This window comes from Lepisma saccharinum, chromosome 29 (genome assembly GCF_977018435.1).
Source record: "Lepisma saccharinum chromosome 29, izLepSacc3.1, whole genome shotgun sequence".
Taxonomy (NCBI): Eukaryota; Metazoa; Arthropoda; class Insecta; order Zygentoma; family Lepismatidae; genus Lepisma; species Lepisma saccharinum.
In genome coordinates this window covers 14,417,772-14,431,688 of record NC_139257.1, presented here as the reverse complement: position 1 = coordinate 14,431,688, position 13,917 = coordinate 14,417,772, and the positions used below count along the sequence as shown (strand labels likewise).

General features: G+C 40.8%; 1 protein-coding gene across 1 annotated transcript in view; it reads right to left on the bottom strand.

Moving 5' to 3' along the window:
* Nucleotides 1-200: 200 nt before the first annotated feature.
* LOC145981595 (venom carboxylesterase-6-like) overlaps nt 201-13,917 on the bottom strand; it is a 72,432-nt gene continuing 58,715 nt past the window's right edge. Inside the window, exons 6-10 of the mRNA XM_083114958.1 lie at nt 13,651-13,822; nt 11,655-11,833; nt 7,965-8,115; nt 2,393-2,522; nt 201-1,692 (exon numbers count right to left, since the gene is read on the bottom strand). Coding sequence (XP_082971084.1) covers nt 1,503-1,692; nt 2,393-2,522; nt 7,965-8,115; nt 11,655-11,833; nt 13,651-13,822 — 822 coding nt within the window. The 3' untranslated portion in view covers nt 201-1,502. The remainder of the gene's footprint in view (nt 1,693-2,392; nt 2,523-7,964; nt 8,116-11,654; nt 11,834-13,650; nt 13,823-13,917) is intronic.

Genomic DNA, 13,917 nt, shown 5'->3' with positions numbered 1-13,917 from the left:
CGACGCTAAATAACATAAATCGATCAATCTAACGACGTGGCTGAAATTATGTTAGGAATTGGCTAGCATCGTGTCTGTGGCGATCATGAGGAAGAGTAGTATGGAAAAATACTTACGTTTCATATTTCATTTTGCAACAATTATTATACGTTTTTGGAGTAAATATTTATTTTATTTACACTAAGAAATACACATGAGAATAATAGATGGTGTATATTATTATTACTATAATAAGCTAGTAAATTGTAGGTTGTAATTATTAGATGTTAGTTCTTATCCCAGTTGAGCTAAATGATTCGTATCCTGATTTTATCACATTAGTAGGAACACTGGAAATCTGGTGAAAAGATGTTCCCAGGGATGCAGAAGCAAGGGTCTCTCTTATCGCACAACGCTAGAACAGCCTTGTGTTCTGACGTCACCGGAAAATATTTTTATTCATTGGCGTAACTTGGGACCTGACTTTAGGGGGCGGAGTCGTACTTGGGGTTTAACTTGGGTGGGGGGGACTGAATCGGAAATTTTTTTATCCCTTAAAATAGCATCCAGTCAGGACTTTTCTTGCTAACTGTTACATTTGTGAAATTATAAAAAAATACTTATTACCTTGCTCCTCGGGTCCAGTGTTGCCACAATATGAGGGCACAATTTCCCTTTCCAAGGGACAAATTTCCCTTTTTGGACCAATTTTTCCCTACACCTAAGCAAATTATATAATAATAATAATAATAATAATAATAATTAGTAGTAGTAGTAGCATTATTAATGGTGTTGGTGGAAGCAGTAGTAGTACGTAGTTAAGTATTCCGTTGGCCCGTGTTCGATGAATAGAAAATATATTTTTTAAAAAATTCACATTTCGGTTTCACTTCCTGGCTAGGTGTTCCAGGTTTGAATCCTGGTCAGGAATCCATTTAAAAATCGTTCCTCATCGTTACTATTTATCGAAAGATGCATAAAAGCAACGTACAATAAACTTAAAGGAGCAGAAACAAGCAGGAATAGCAAAATAAATAAATAAAATAACATAAGAATGTGGATATGAAATTAGCATAAACTGTAGTAATGTAGAGTCAGATGACAAAATTTCCCTGAAATTGTGGTATTTTTCATCAAAATTCCCTTTTCCCTTTTGGCTAAAATTTCTGTCTGAATTTCCCTGTAAAAGGGAAATTTCCCTTATGTGGCAACACTGCTCGGGTCCCAGGAGGTTAACAAAAATGCCATTAACGTCTGAATTTTAATAGGCCTGAAAATTTGCAAGTTACGCCTATGCTTTTATTGTTAGGCTAAATGCCTAAGTTGTTAGGTTTACTTCTCTTAGCATAAATAATACCAAAGCTAGCAACATAGGTATTCCTCGTCTGACGTCAGAACGCAAAGTTGTCCTAGCGTTGTGCGATAAGGGAGACCCAGGAAGCAATGGATTGAAAGACTGCTTGGAGATTGACGCCTTTTCAAACGATGATGCAGAGATGGTTTCCGGAAGAGAGGAAGTGACGTCAGAGCTCGTCCCTCCAGACCGGATGCTCATTCTCCTTCAGAGGAAGAGATTCCCAGAATTCCATTCGCTCTGCGTGGAGATTTCTTCCCAGGCGGAGAGTCTCCCCGATGTCCAGGTACACGAAGTCATCGGGTGTCACCGGAGGCCACTCCACGGGCAGCAGGGACGTCTGTTCCGGTGTGGGGTTCCTGCAATGAGACTGAAATTACTAACGGCAGGAAAACAGCTAATGAATATTATATGAATGAATAGGTAGACAACAATAACGTATTTAGGAGAGTCAGGAATGATAAAATAAAATATTAATCAGGAACTTTACTTTTCGCCATCTGGATCTAACATCCTTTTTTCGTTATTCAATAAATATTGAATTCTTTGCCTATTTGACAGCAAGGACAGTTGTTTTTATACGAATTTTGGCAATCTGAACTACATGTAAGCAACATAATGAATGCGTGCTGTTATATATCTATACTTAAACAATCTTTATATCATGTAATAATAATAAGATATTAATTAATTTAATATTTTAATTTAATATAATTATTGTAAAATAAACACTATTATTATTATTGAAACACTCGGTTCGGATCACCCGAAATGTATTTCTAGATACGTCCCTGCTAGATAACTAATAACCATTATTTTATAGCAAAACTGAAATTCTGTGTTACCAGAGATAAACGTGTTGTTATACCTGTATATAATACATTTGCCTGTAGTAGGCTACAGTAGACAGTGACGTTACCAGAATTGGGAACCAGAAGTAAATACTCTCTGTGGAATACTGTATTTTTATACTACTCTACAATCATCAAATTTACCTTTATTTCCAGCAATATCTCTGGCCCTTGATTTAACTATAAGTGTCGACCAGATTTTGCTCACCCTGTCCTTGCGAAGTTTGTCCAGAGCTTGATAAGAACCCGTGATGTTTTCATCTCTGGGTCTCTCTCCGCCATCTGAGGCATCTCCGAGTTGTTGAACAGGTATAGGAGGTCGTCACCGTGGCACACTCCTGCAACAAGTTATCTTCAGAAACTCTGGAGACAAAATTGTTAGGAATGCATTTTCCTCGTTATAAACTTCATAGAAAATGTAATAAAATTCTATATTTATCCAGATACTAAAGGCAAACGATTCAGTACTTGGTAACTTACCGCCAGACATGAACCGTGTGTTTGGTTGCCGAATGCTGGTTCTATCAAAGTGGGGACTCATCTTCTCTGCGCATGCGTCGTAGGTCGTTACCTCGCTTTGGGCGTGTGCGAATTGTGCATTGTGTGTTTGCGCATCGTTTCGTGTTTCAATGAGTGAAAAAAATTTTGAATTGTACACACAAAGAAAACAGTTACTTAGACAGAAATCTAGGATTAGGAGAATTATAAAACGATGAACAAGCAATACGTTCTCATGTCTACGTTACTCGTGTGACCATTCGAATTAGTTTTTCAATTTTGTGTGTGTGTGTGGGTGGGTCGGTGGGTGAGTATAGACCAATATACAGATTATATGCATATACTTTTATACATACATATCAATAATTTACGTCTTGAATTCTATAAAACTTGACCATACAGGGTGTCTCAAAAGTAATAAAAGTAATAGCGCAAACTGACACAGATGAAAGTACACGATAATAGAAGCAAAAAAGTCTCAGTAAACATGGGTCTGCAAACGAGCCGTTTTCGAGATAATCGCGAATGTGTGATTACAAGCCGCCACTGACTTCATTGTTTGTAAACGTCGTCCTAGTTGGTAAAATGCTAATAATGTGTGCGAATGTGTGGGTACAAGCCGTCACTGACTTCAGTATTTGTAAACGTCGTCCTAGTTGGTAAAATACCAATAATACAGTATGAAAAATCAGGAGATCTCATTGCTTTTATTGAACATTCTACTTACTTTAACAAGGAATGCAGCACTACTTTAGTATGTTCTACGTTACAATTACTGTACACTCGTGCCTGTTAGAGGTGGTGTTCAAAGTGTCGTCTTTCCATCTGGATGCAATACTGAACGTGATTCCGCATTGAGTTTCGAATTCTTTCGAACACCCCCGGATCATTTCGAAATTGGTCACAAGCATGTACAATTCTCTGTTCCAGTTCTTCAACTGTGTCAACGGGAGTGTTGTACACTACGCTTTTGAGGTGAGCCCAGACACAAAAATCCAAAGGATTTAGATCCGGTGACCTTGGGGGCCACGGTACAGGCCCGCATCGGCCTATCCATCTTTGATCATATCTGCGTGTCAGTGACGGCTTCTAATCACACATTCGCACACATTATTAGCATTTTACCACCTAGAACGCCGTTTACAAGAAATGAAGTCAGGGGCAGCTTGTAATCACACATTCGCGATTATCTCGAAAACGGCTCGTTTGCAGACCCATGTTTATTATCGTGTACTTTCACCTGTGTCAGTTTGTGCTATTACTTTTGAGACATCCTCTAGAATCTAATATTTAATTTAGTCATGTTTTATACAGAAGCGTGCAAATTAATCCGAACAAGATAAATACTTTTCCAGGTATACAATAAGCTTAAAATACGTTGCAGTTATAAACTTTAGTTTCACTTTTTTTAAATAACTGCTCATTCTCTCTCGATAATGCCCTGTGCTATGAACAACGATCCATTTTTACTCAATAGTTCATTGTTGAAGAACCGAAGTGGAGTCTATTGTTGAAGTATTTTGCTATCGTCGACAGACGAAGAGTCAGTTGTGTTTTCCAACAGGACCTAGCAAAATGTCATACATCTCGAAAAGTCAATGAGTTCTTTGATAATTACAATGTACAAGTACTCTCCTGGCCAGGAAACTCACCTGACTTAAATCCAATTGAAAATTTATGGTCTATCTGGAAAAGAAGGATGTCAAAAGTGGATTGTTCAACCAAGGAGTAAAGGCTTTGTGCCCTTGTTAACGTGTGGTACATTGATGAAGAAATTAAAAACATTTGTGCAAATTTAGTGCCATCCATGCCTAAACGTGTCAATGATGTGATTACAAACAAGGGAGGTCACATAAAGTACTAAGGGTATTTCTAAATACATGTGTAGTTATGTATATTGTAGCAATTGCATTAAATGACAAAATGTGTATCTTGTTCGGATTAATTTGCACGCTACTGTAGTATCCACGAAGAGAATTTTGACATAAGTTGAAGTCACAAGAGTAACGTGGACATGCCTATATTGCCCTTAAGAAAATCGTTTCGCTTCATTTCTAAAGTTATGTTGATATTGAATCTTACTGCTGTTTCTAACTGTTTCGCACATTTACCAGTAATTAAACAAAACAATTCACTTTCATGATTAGTTGTATAAAATATATCCAGAAGAAAGGCGGGGATTGGGAGCACGGTCCCCCTGGAATATTACAATGGCAGGCGGAAACCAACTAAAACTCCCACATGTTCGTCACAGGAATGATGGAATTTCAAATTGGAGCAGTTCTTGGAAATTGATGTACGATTTTTTAAAACAAAAACGCCTTACTTGGGTTATGAAACACTCAGGAATGTGAATCGTTTCCGTGACTTCCTCCCTGCGGAATCCAAGCTAAGACTCATCCAAGCATTAATCTACCCATTGTTCGACTATTGTGATAATGTTTACGACCCTCAACTCTCGCAAAAGCTCAGTAAAAAAATACAAATGGTGCAAAATGCGTGCTTCAGATACATTTTTCAAGCAAAAGTGTCTGGTCCTATTCTTCCATTTTTAAATAATAATCAGGTTCTTACCATGGCAAAGAGATGGAAGTTACACTATCTCTGTTTCATCCGCCGCATACTGACAGAAGGTAAACCGTAGTACATGTTCGAGAAAATGCATTCCCGTAGGGAAATCCATCAGTATGTTACCCGTAAGCGGAACAATTTCGATTTACCCCATCACTCTACCACGGCCTACAAATCATCTTTCTCCTTTTCGGCTCCCAAAGCATGGAAATGCATTGCCCGGAAACATCGCAAGTGTAAACAACCCATTAAACCTCAAAGGTAAAGTAAAAGATCAGCTGTTAATGGAACAATGGCAGAGTCGGGGCACATACTGAAGGTACAGCGCCTTGAATAACGTGGTGTGGAAAACGACCAAAGAAACTGGTTCCCCAGACGGAGGAGAAAGATCGATGTCGGTGCTAATTTTCTTATGAAAGTAATGCGGCTTTGTTAGTTTTTGGAATATATTATGTAGATTTGTTTGTCTTGAAAGGCGGTACGTGAATTGATGGAAACAGTTATATTTGTGGAGTGATTTGCAGTCACGAAATGGCATTAATTTGGAAAGAAAAGTAAAATAAAATTAATAAATAAATAGCATGCGTAACACAAGAAGAAACATCGCAATGTGATTCCGGACGTCAGGTCTTGGACTGTGTATTAGAGTTTATTTTTCTATGTTATTAGAATATAAATAGTATCCTGAGAGATATTTTTCATACCGAGGCGACAAACCACAAGTGTCGCTTGAAAGCGAGCAGTCTATAATGAATGCAGCCTTTCGAACCGTAGGGACACAAGCTCTGACTGCGCCGTTTCCTCAATGAGATTTTAGACCAAAGCGACACGCGACAAACGTTACGAGGATTTCACACCAAAGCGACACGGGTCATTCGGTCCAAGGCAACTTTCATACCGAAGCGACACATGTTGCTTGGAAAGGAGCCAATCAAGAGCAACATTTCACATCGTAGCGGCATGACGGGAAGCACAGGCCAGCGTTCGGTTTGTGAAATCCTCAAGCGATAAGTGTCGCGTGCCGCTTTTCTCTTTGGTGCGCAATCTCACTAAAGAAAGACACTCATTGCATTGCGTATGCGCGAACAATAAACCACGGCAACATGTTGCAAGCTATTGAGGAAATGGCCCAGTTTGAGCGACGCAGAAGCGACAAAGCGACACGTGTGGCTTATCGTGTCGCCTAGATCTGTTGTTGTAATGTGCGGTTTATCGTGTCGCCTATCTGTTGTTCGCAAGCAACGCTTGCCAATAGCCTGAAGGCACCATGTCGCTTGTCACTTAGTGGGAACTCCCCCTGTAGCGCGTCGCTTCGGTCTCAGCACCTTTCCTTTAAGGAGCTTTCCGACCGAAGTAACAAGTAGCACGCGAATACGCCATATGAACGTGTCGTTCATGTGCAATGAATGCTATTTTACAGTCTGGAAGTCTGTGTCACTAGTGTGACAGTGTGAACATCCCGTGTCGCTTGTTCCATTGGTTTGAAAGTTGCCTTGCACTCATGTCGATGGCACTAAGAAAGTTTCATGGGGTTCCCCTTGTCGTTTCATGCAATCATCATTATCATCATCGCCGCGATTAGTTTAAAGCGGAAGAAAAGAGACAGTAAATATCAAAAATACAAATGCTTCAGTGTGTATATCTTTAAAAGAAATGATGATGATGATAATAATAATGAACCTAATTCATACACAAAAATTTAGTTTGCCAAGAGCATTCCACGCGTATTTTTTCTCCCGTATTATTAACGAAAGTATGACGATAACAGGACGTGGTCGACTGTCTAGAATGTTCGTTGATATCTTCGCGACCACTGTACCAAATATCATAGCAATTATCACATTCATAGAAATGCTTCATGGAAAAGAATCAGACGTTGCAGCGAAAACTCCATTTACTTCCATTATAAGCAGACGAATAGCAAGCACCGGGATCAACACCAGCGCCTCTAGCGGATCATTTTCGAGTGGAACCAGCCAGAGAGCTGGTTTTCCACACTACGTTATTCAAGGCGCTGTACTGAAGGTATCAAGTCACTCACTATATGGAATTGTATTATTGTATTATTAATACTATTTTGTTTTCTATTTGTAGTTACACTTTGTTTTGTACGCATCTAATTTTTGTGTATTTTTTGTATCTGTATGTGCATTATTATTATATTTAGCTTACTGCTCCATACGCAGTTTATCATATCTCATATGTATCATCATATTGACAAGGGTTAGGTGGCAGAGCAGCCCTTGGCAGAAACTCGCCCGCTTAATAAAGAAAAAAATATTATTAAATTATTATTATTATTCCTCGGCCTTGTCCTGAATTGTTGAACACACCAATTTATTTTGATTCACGAAATTACAAATAAAACGAGCATCATATTTTGACGCAATTTCTACACAAAGCTCTAATAATTGCTTTAAAAACATCGTTTACAAAAATCATTAATTAAAAGAAGTTGAATCATTAGTAAAAATAAGTTGTTGAATGCAGCAAAGTGATGATCCTGAAAATATTCCTAAAACTTTCCATTTTTCATTTAAAGATGATAAACAGATTTCCAAAATTGTGTTTTTGAAACATCGCAAGAGCTGTGTTTAGAGAAAATTAATATTTTTAAAACAAAATTAATTTACCCTGATTACATTTCTGTACAGCTTAATTTGTAATTTCGTGTGAATTGTTTGGAAAGAATTAGTGTTGTGAAGCCTTACCGTAGATCTTGTTCCTGGGCCCGTAGGTGGTGCTGTAGCTGGCCCTGCCCTCGTAGCTGAATTGGTAGTAGAAGATGGGCGCCTGGGCTGTCGCCGCGTGGAGCTTCACCGCCCGGTTAACGCCCACCAGGAACAGACGGTCCGTGTACGCCTGCGAAGCACAGAATATACATCACTAGCATCAAGATGTGTATACATTTCCGTTTTCTTATCTTACGTCAGCCTCTTTTGGTTTTGCCTGGACGTGACGATGGAAGTGATAATTCGTGTATTTCACAGCCATAGGCTGCTACGTACGATACCTAAACTCCACGATTCGAAGCTGGTACCTTCGACAATGAGATCATGAGACGAACATGCAACGCGCTCTGCCGCCAGTGTGGCCTTAAGTTTGATGTAGAATTCAGAATTTTATTTCAGGGGGAGGGGCTCATCCCTTATCAGGAGCCCTGATGACGAATTTCTCAGTATATTACAACTTATTATATTATATAAGATGTTTAATCCTGCTAAGAAAGCAAAATTAAACTGCTCGCCATTAAAAATGCAACATCCAGAAGAAGTAATCGGAATCGGACGAAATGTGCACAGTGTGTAGAGGAGAGGTGCAGAAGGAAATGATTAGGTGTTCAAGGCCGTCATCCGTCATGTGCGCCTGCCACGCCATCTGGTAAGTGGTACCTGTAGCAGGTCAGATAGGTGCAGAAGAGCAGTGAAAGTGCATGGTCGTGAGTGTAGTGTGTTAAAATCGGTCAGCAATGCCACGTCGTCGAATACGGCAGTGATTCCAGCAGGTTTCCCAGTTCGATCGCGGCCGAATTGTTGCATACCGTGAATGCGGATTATCCTACCGTGAGATCGGTGCCCGTGTAGGACGGAATGCATCCACAGTGATCCGTGTATGGAACCAGTGGGTCCAGGAAGGCATTGTAGAGCGACGTAGAGGTTCACAACGTCCGCGTCGTACGACGGAACGAGAGAACAGACGTCTGATACGCATGGCCCTTACAGACAGAACGGCCACGTCAACGAGGATTGCGCATGAAGTACGGGATGTTTTACAACGTCCAGTGTCCCCACGAACCGTGCTTCGTCGTTTGGCGAACCGGGGAATTTTTTCCCGGCGCCCACTGTTGCGGATTCCTCTGACGCTAGAGCATAGGCGTTTGCGTCTGAGATGAGTGGAATGCTGTAGTGTTCTCTGATGAATCCCGCTTCTGTATACAACATCATGATGGACGTACACGCGAAGGCGGCACCGTGGCACTAGGCTTCATGACGCCTGCATCATGCATCATCACACAGGGCCTTCATTGGGTATCATGGTATGGGGTGCCATCGCCATAGGTGTTCGTTCGCGTCTCGTACGGATTCAAGGGACATTGAACAGCCAACGGTACATCACACAGGTTCTCACCCCTGTTGCTGTCCCATTAATCCATGCACTGCAAAATGACACTTTTCAACAGGATAACGCGCGCCCCCATGTTGCAAGGAATGTCCTCGCATTTATGGAAGCTAACCACGTGCCCCTGCTTCCTTGGCCAGCACGTTCGCCGGATATGTCGCCGATTGAACATGTCTGGTCCATGGTGGGTCGCCGGCTGGCCCAACTCAGGTTTCCGGCACGTAATGTTGAAGACCTCTAGCACCGTGTGGAAGCCGCTTGGGACGCCATACCCGAAGCAGACATCGATAGACTCATTCTGTCCATGCCTCGCCGTGTTGCAGCAGTTACTGCCGCCCGTGGAGGCTGTACACGCTAATAGCTCCTTGGGGTTATGCAACCATGTTCTACGTGTCACATGTCACACCACCGAGCTGTAACTGTAAACATTTTCTTATCTTATTATGAACTACATATTTGTCAAGTTTCGTGTTTCTATCTCATTTCCTTCTGGGTGTTGCAATTTTAATGGCGAGCAGTGTAGTTACCACTATTCACTATTTAAAGTACATATTTGTAGGATTTAGGGATAGCTTCAGCCCCCCCTGGCAAAGTGCTTGGTAGAATTTATTTATGAACCAGAAATGTAGCAACATATGGTGAAATTCTGTGTTGCACAAGTAACAACTTCCAAATATATTGCATTCTCAATTCCCGATCGAGAAGTGGTCACGCTGTGTTCGGTACCCGGTGGAGGCACACAGTGGTTCAGTTCCACTTTAAAGTGCAGGTCCAGTCGCGATTAACATACCTGTGCATAAAGTGGACTTAAAATAAAGATTCAAATTCAATTCATTATCACTCACATTGTCGACCCAGAGCAGGTAATGAAAATATTGATTACTTAATACTTTCAGTTACCTTTTCTGGGCGTCCCTGTACAAAAACTAACTAAACAAAAGGAACAACAAATTAGGAAAAAGTTTACAGAAAAGCTGTGTAGAAGAAATCTACAAAATCTTTGTTCGTTAGTTTGAAAAATATTAACTCAAGGTACAGTCAGCGGCAATAATTACGTGACACTTTGATCCTGAAATGCTCGTTTCCCTGCAAGGTGTTATGCGTGTTGCGTGGCTCTACGTCGATAACTGGTTTTAACCTTTTCATTGCCAAGCCCATTTTGCCATGTAAGCCTCCCGTTCCAGGCCATTCTTTTTTAGCAAAATGCAGTTTCATTTAGATGACTATGGATCGGAGGCTAATTGCCCTAGACGGACGAATCAAGTACCGTTATACGCGGAATAAACCATAAAATCGGACTATATAAAATTTATGCACCTTGAGTGTATATATGGTTGAGGGGGAGGGGAGGAACAGGAAAATTCCAAAATTTCTGAAGAAAAATGTCCCTTTCCCCCTCCACCCCTTACTTCCTTCACCCCCCTTTTGCCGAACTTGAAAGCACTTTGCAATCCTGGTATTAACCAGCATACTTTTTCGATATCGAGGTTCAGCTGCATTATTATAGTGGAACAAAAATGCCGGCCTTTGTTGATCGCAATGCTTTTTTTTTCAGAGGAAGTCGCAACAAGGAAAGACGCCATTTTCCCGCCTTTTTATGGAAGAACAAGACGTGAAAGAGTGCTTATGGTGCAATATATGTGTTAACAATAATATAATAGAAGAAAAGCGCAATTCCAGCGAAAAGTAGCGACATTATGACGTTAAAACTACGAACATGACAAGGTATCTTTTAAAAGATAGGTGGTAAGCAAAATTTCAATGACAACTTCTACCACTCCCGTAGAGTTAGGAAAAAACAGGGAAGGTCAGAGGCGTCTCGTGAACGCATGCGTCAATTGTGATGGAAAGGACAGCTTGCTCTGCGACGACATTAATGAGCATTTCTACATTCTAATTTCTTCATATAGGCGAAGTACTGTATGTATTTTACACGAGAGCGTTGAACTAAGCTTATATTACATTTCTTGGATGTGAAGTGAAAGAAAGTAATAATTCTTTTCCAACAATTGACGCATGCGTCACTTCAGAACCAAGAAATGTAATATAAGCTTAGTTCAACGCTCTCGTGTAAAATACATACTTCGCCTATATGAAGAAATTAGAATGTAGAAATGCTCATTAATGTCGTCGCAGAGCAAGCTGTCCTTTCCCCCACAATTGACGCATGCGCAGCATTGTTCACGAAACGCCTCTGAGGGAAGCAAACATTTCAGCATATAGGTGTTTCATTTTTATTGCCGCTGACTGTACCTCGGGCGTTCATTTCTCGGATCACTTACGTCGATGAGGTCCTGCGTGTTCTCGTGCGAAGGGTTGCTCCCGTTGAAGTAGAATGCCTTGATCCTTCGGGCGACGGTGGCGTCATCCAGCGAGCTATCCTGGAAGTGGAAGGAGAAGGGAGCTACTGCGTCGAAGCGGTTCTCGATGTCGTCCGTCAGCTCGGAATCCAAGTGGATGGCTGCGACACACAAACATACAATGATTTACAGCTGTGTCCGAAACGTACAAAGTATAGACTTGAAGTATGGTCTTGACGGAAGTGACGTCACCTAGTGTTGAGTTTTGGGTTCTTTCAGTTCTTCCGTTATCCAAGAAATGGAGTTAAGAATAAGACAGTATTTGTAACACAAACAAAAGTGTATAATTCCGGAACACAGTAATAGAACAAGTACAACAACTTACATATCGGTATAATAGAAGGAAGTCTCGTCACAGAGAACGGCTATGACTTTTTAGACATACATGACAGGAACAATACAGAGACTGATAACAAGCAACGTTCAATAACCAGGTCTGGCGTTCACTGCTGGTGCAGATCAAGTCCGGCGTATATGTTCAATTGGTATACGACACCTAGTACAGTTTGAAAGTGCCAAGAACAGAAGTACACAAGTGCACAACTCGCAGCAAAGATCGTTGCAGGCTTAATCACCTGACTTCTACACTCGTTGTTCATTTGTTTCAAATCACGAAGGTAGAAAGTCAGCAACACAGGTTTAATATACGTTATAAGCTAGCAAGCTGTTGCTTGAAATTATTCTAATGTGTGGAAATGTATGTATTAGAACATTTGAATATGCTATGTGATTTCTATGGTGAAAAGCAAGTGTTTAAAAAGCGGGGAAAACAACGAGTACTCAGTTTTATCTACTGATCGTATTTGGCGCTGCAGTCGAAGTGCAATTCGAAAGACTTTCACTTGTAGTCCACGACTTGAAGACCGCACTGTAAGACCATACTCGGAGGATGCTCACTTCAAGTACGCTCTTGCACCTTTCGGACACGGCCTAAATTTGCCGAATACAATTCCTCGGTTCAGGAAACTTTTTACAGGCTCAATTTAAATACGGTAAAGGAACCTTTCTTTCCAGATCAATTTAAATTCGGTGCAGGAACATTTTTTTCAGGATCAATTTAAATTCGTTCCAAAAACCATTTTCAGGCTGCATCTAAATACGGTAGAAGAACCTTTCTTTCCAGATCAATTTAAATTCGGACCAGGGAACTTTTTTCAATGAAACAATACGCAACTTGTACCGAATTTAAATTATAGGAGAAAATATTGTTCCGGACCTGCAGCGGAACCCAATAGAATTTATGAGTTCCTGAACCTTTAACAACCTTGCCTTTAACAATCTCGTTCTTTCTATCTAGAGCGGGGTCATGTCAATACCCGGTGGAGACACAATGCACAGTGGTTGGGATCCCGCTTCTAACCCTAGGTGCAATCCCGCCTTTCTGTGCTTACAGTGACTTACAACGAACTTGGCATGGTTCCATCCATTACTTTCCCCGAAGATGAAAGCAGGACTTGATCTTTGATCTTTGTCTTGAAGTTACAGCACTATAGGTACAGCCTACATGTTCAATTAGTCCAATTGGACATACTAATGTCATCTATTGAATTGACCTTGCAACTACTTGGAAGCAGCAAATAGGCCATATTGGGTGCAGGTACCTTACATGTTGGATCATCACTGTTAAGAATCGTTCCACATGCACAATATAAAATTGTATTTATAATACTTTATTTTATTTATTCAGTATGACTTTAATGAAATCAACAGAAAAAAGCAGTTTGTGACTTAAGTGCTCGAACACCCTAGAGATTTAATTAGTTCAGCATGGACAGATGTTTCAACCGTCTAAAGCGAAATTCAAACAATTCTTGCCTATGTATACAACCACATGTGCACAACGCTCTTCAGTTACCGCGTTCACAAATGTATAATTAATTCAAAATTATTGTTGCACCGTTCTGGTGGTGCTACTTACCAGCCACCCTGTAGATTCCCTCGTCCTTGGTCGCCCCAACCATCCAGGGCACGTGGTTCATGACCCCTTGCTTGATGATGTCAGAAGGGTCTTGCGAGAGGAAGGCCTCCGATTGGTCGCCGCCCACCTCCACGCTGGGACCGTACGCACACATCGGATCGGTGGACCAGTCCTGAAATAAACACAAATGCATAACCTATGCAGATCGAATAGATTTTGATATGTAATCTAATACCTCCGTTTAGGTGTTCCTGTCCGGTCCAATTG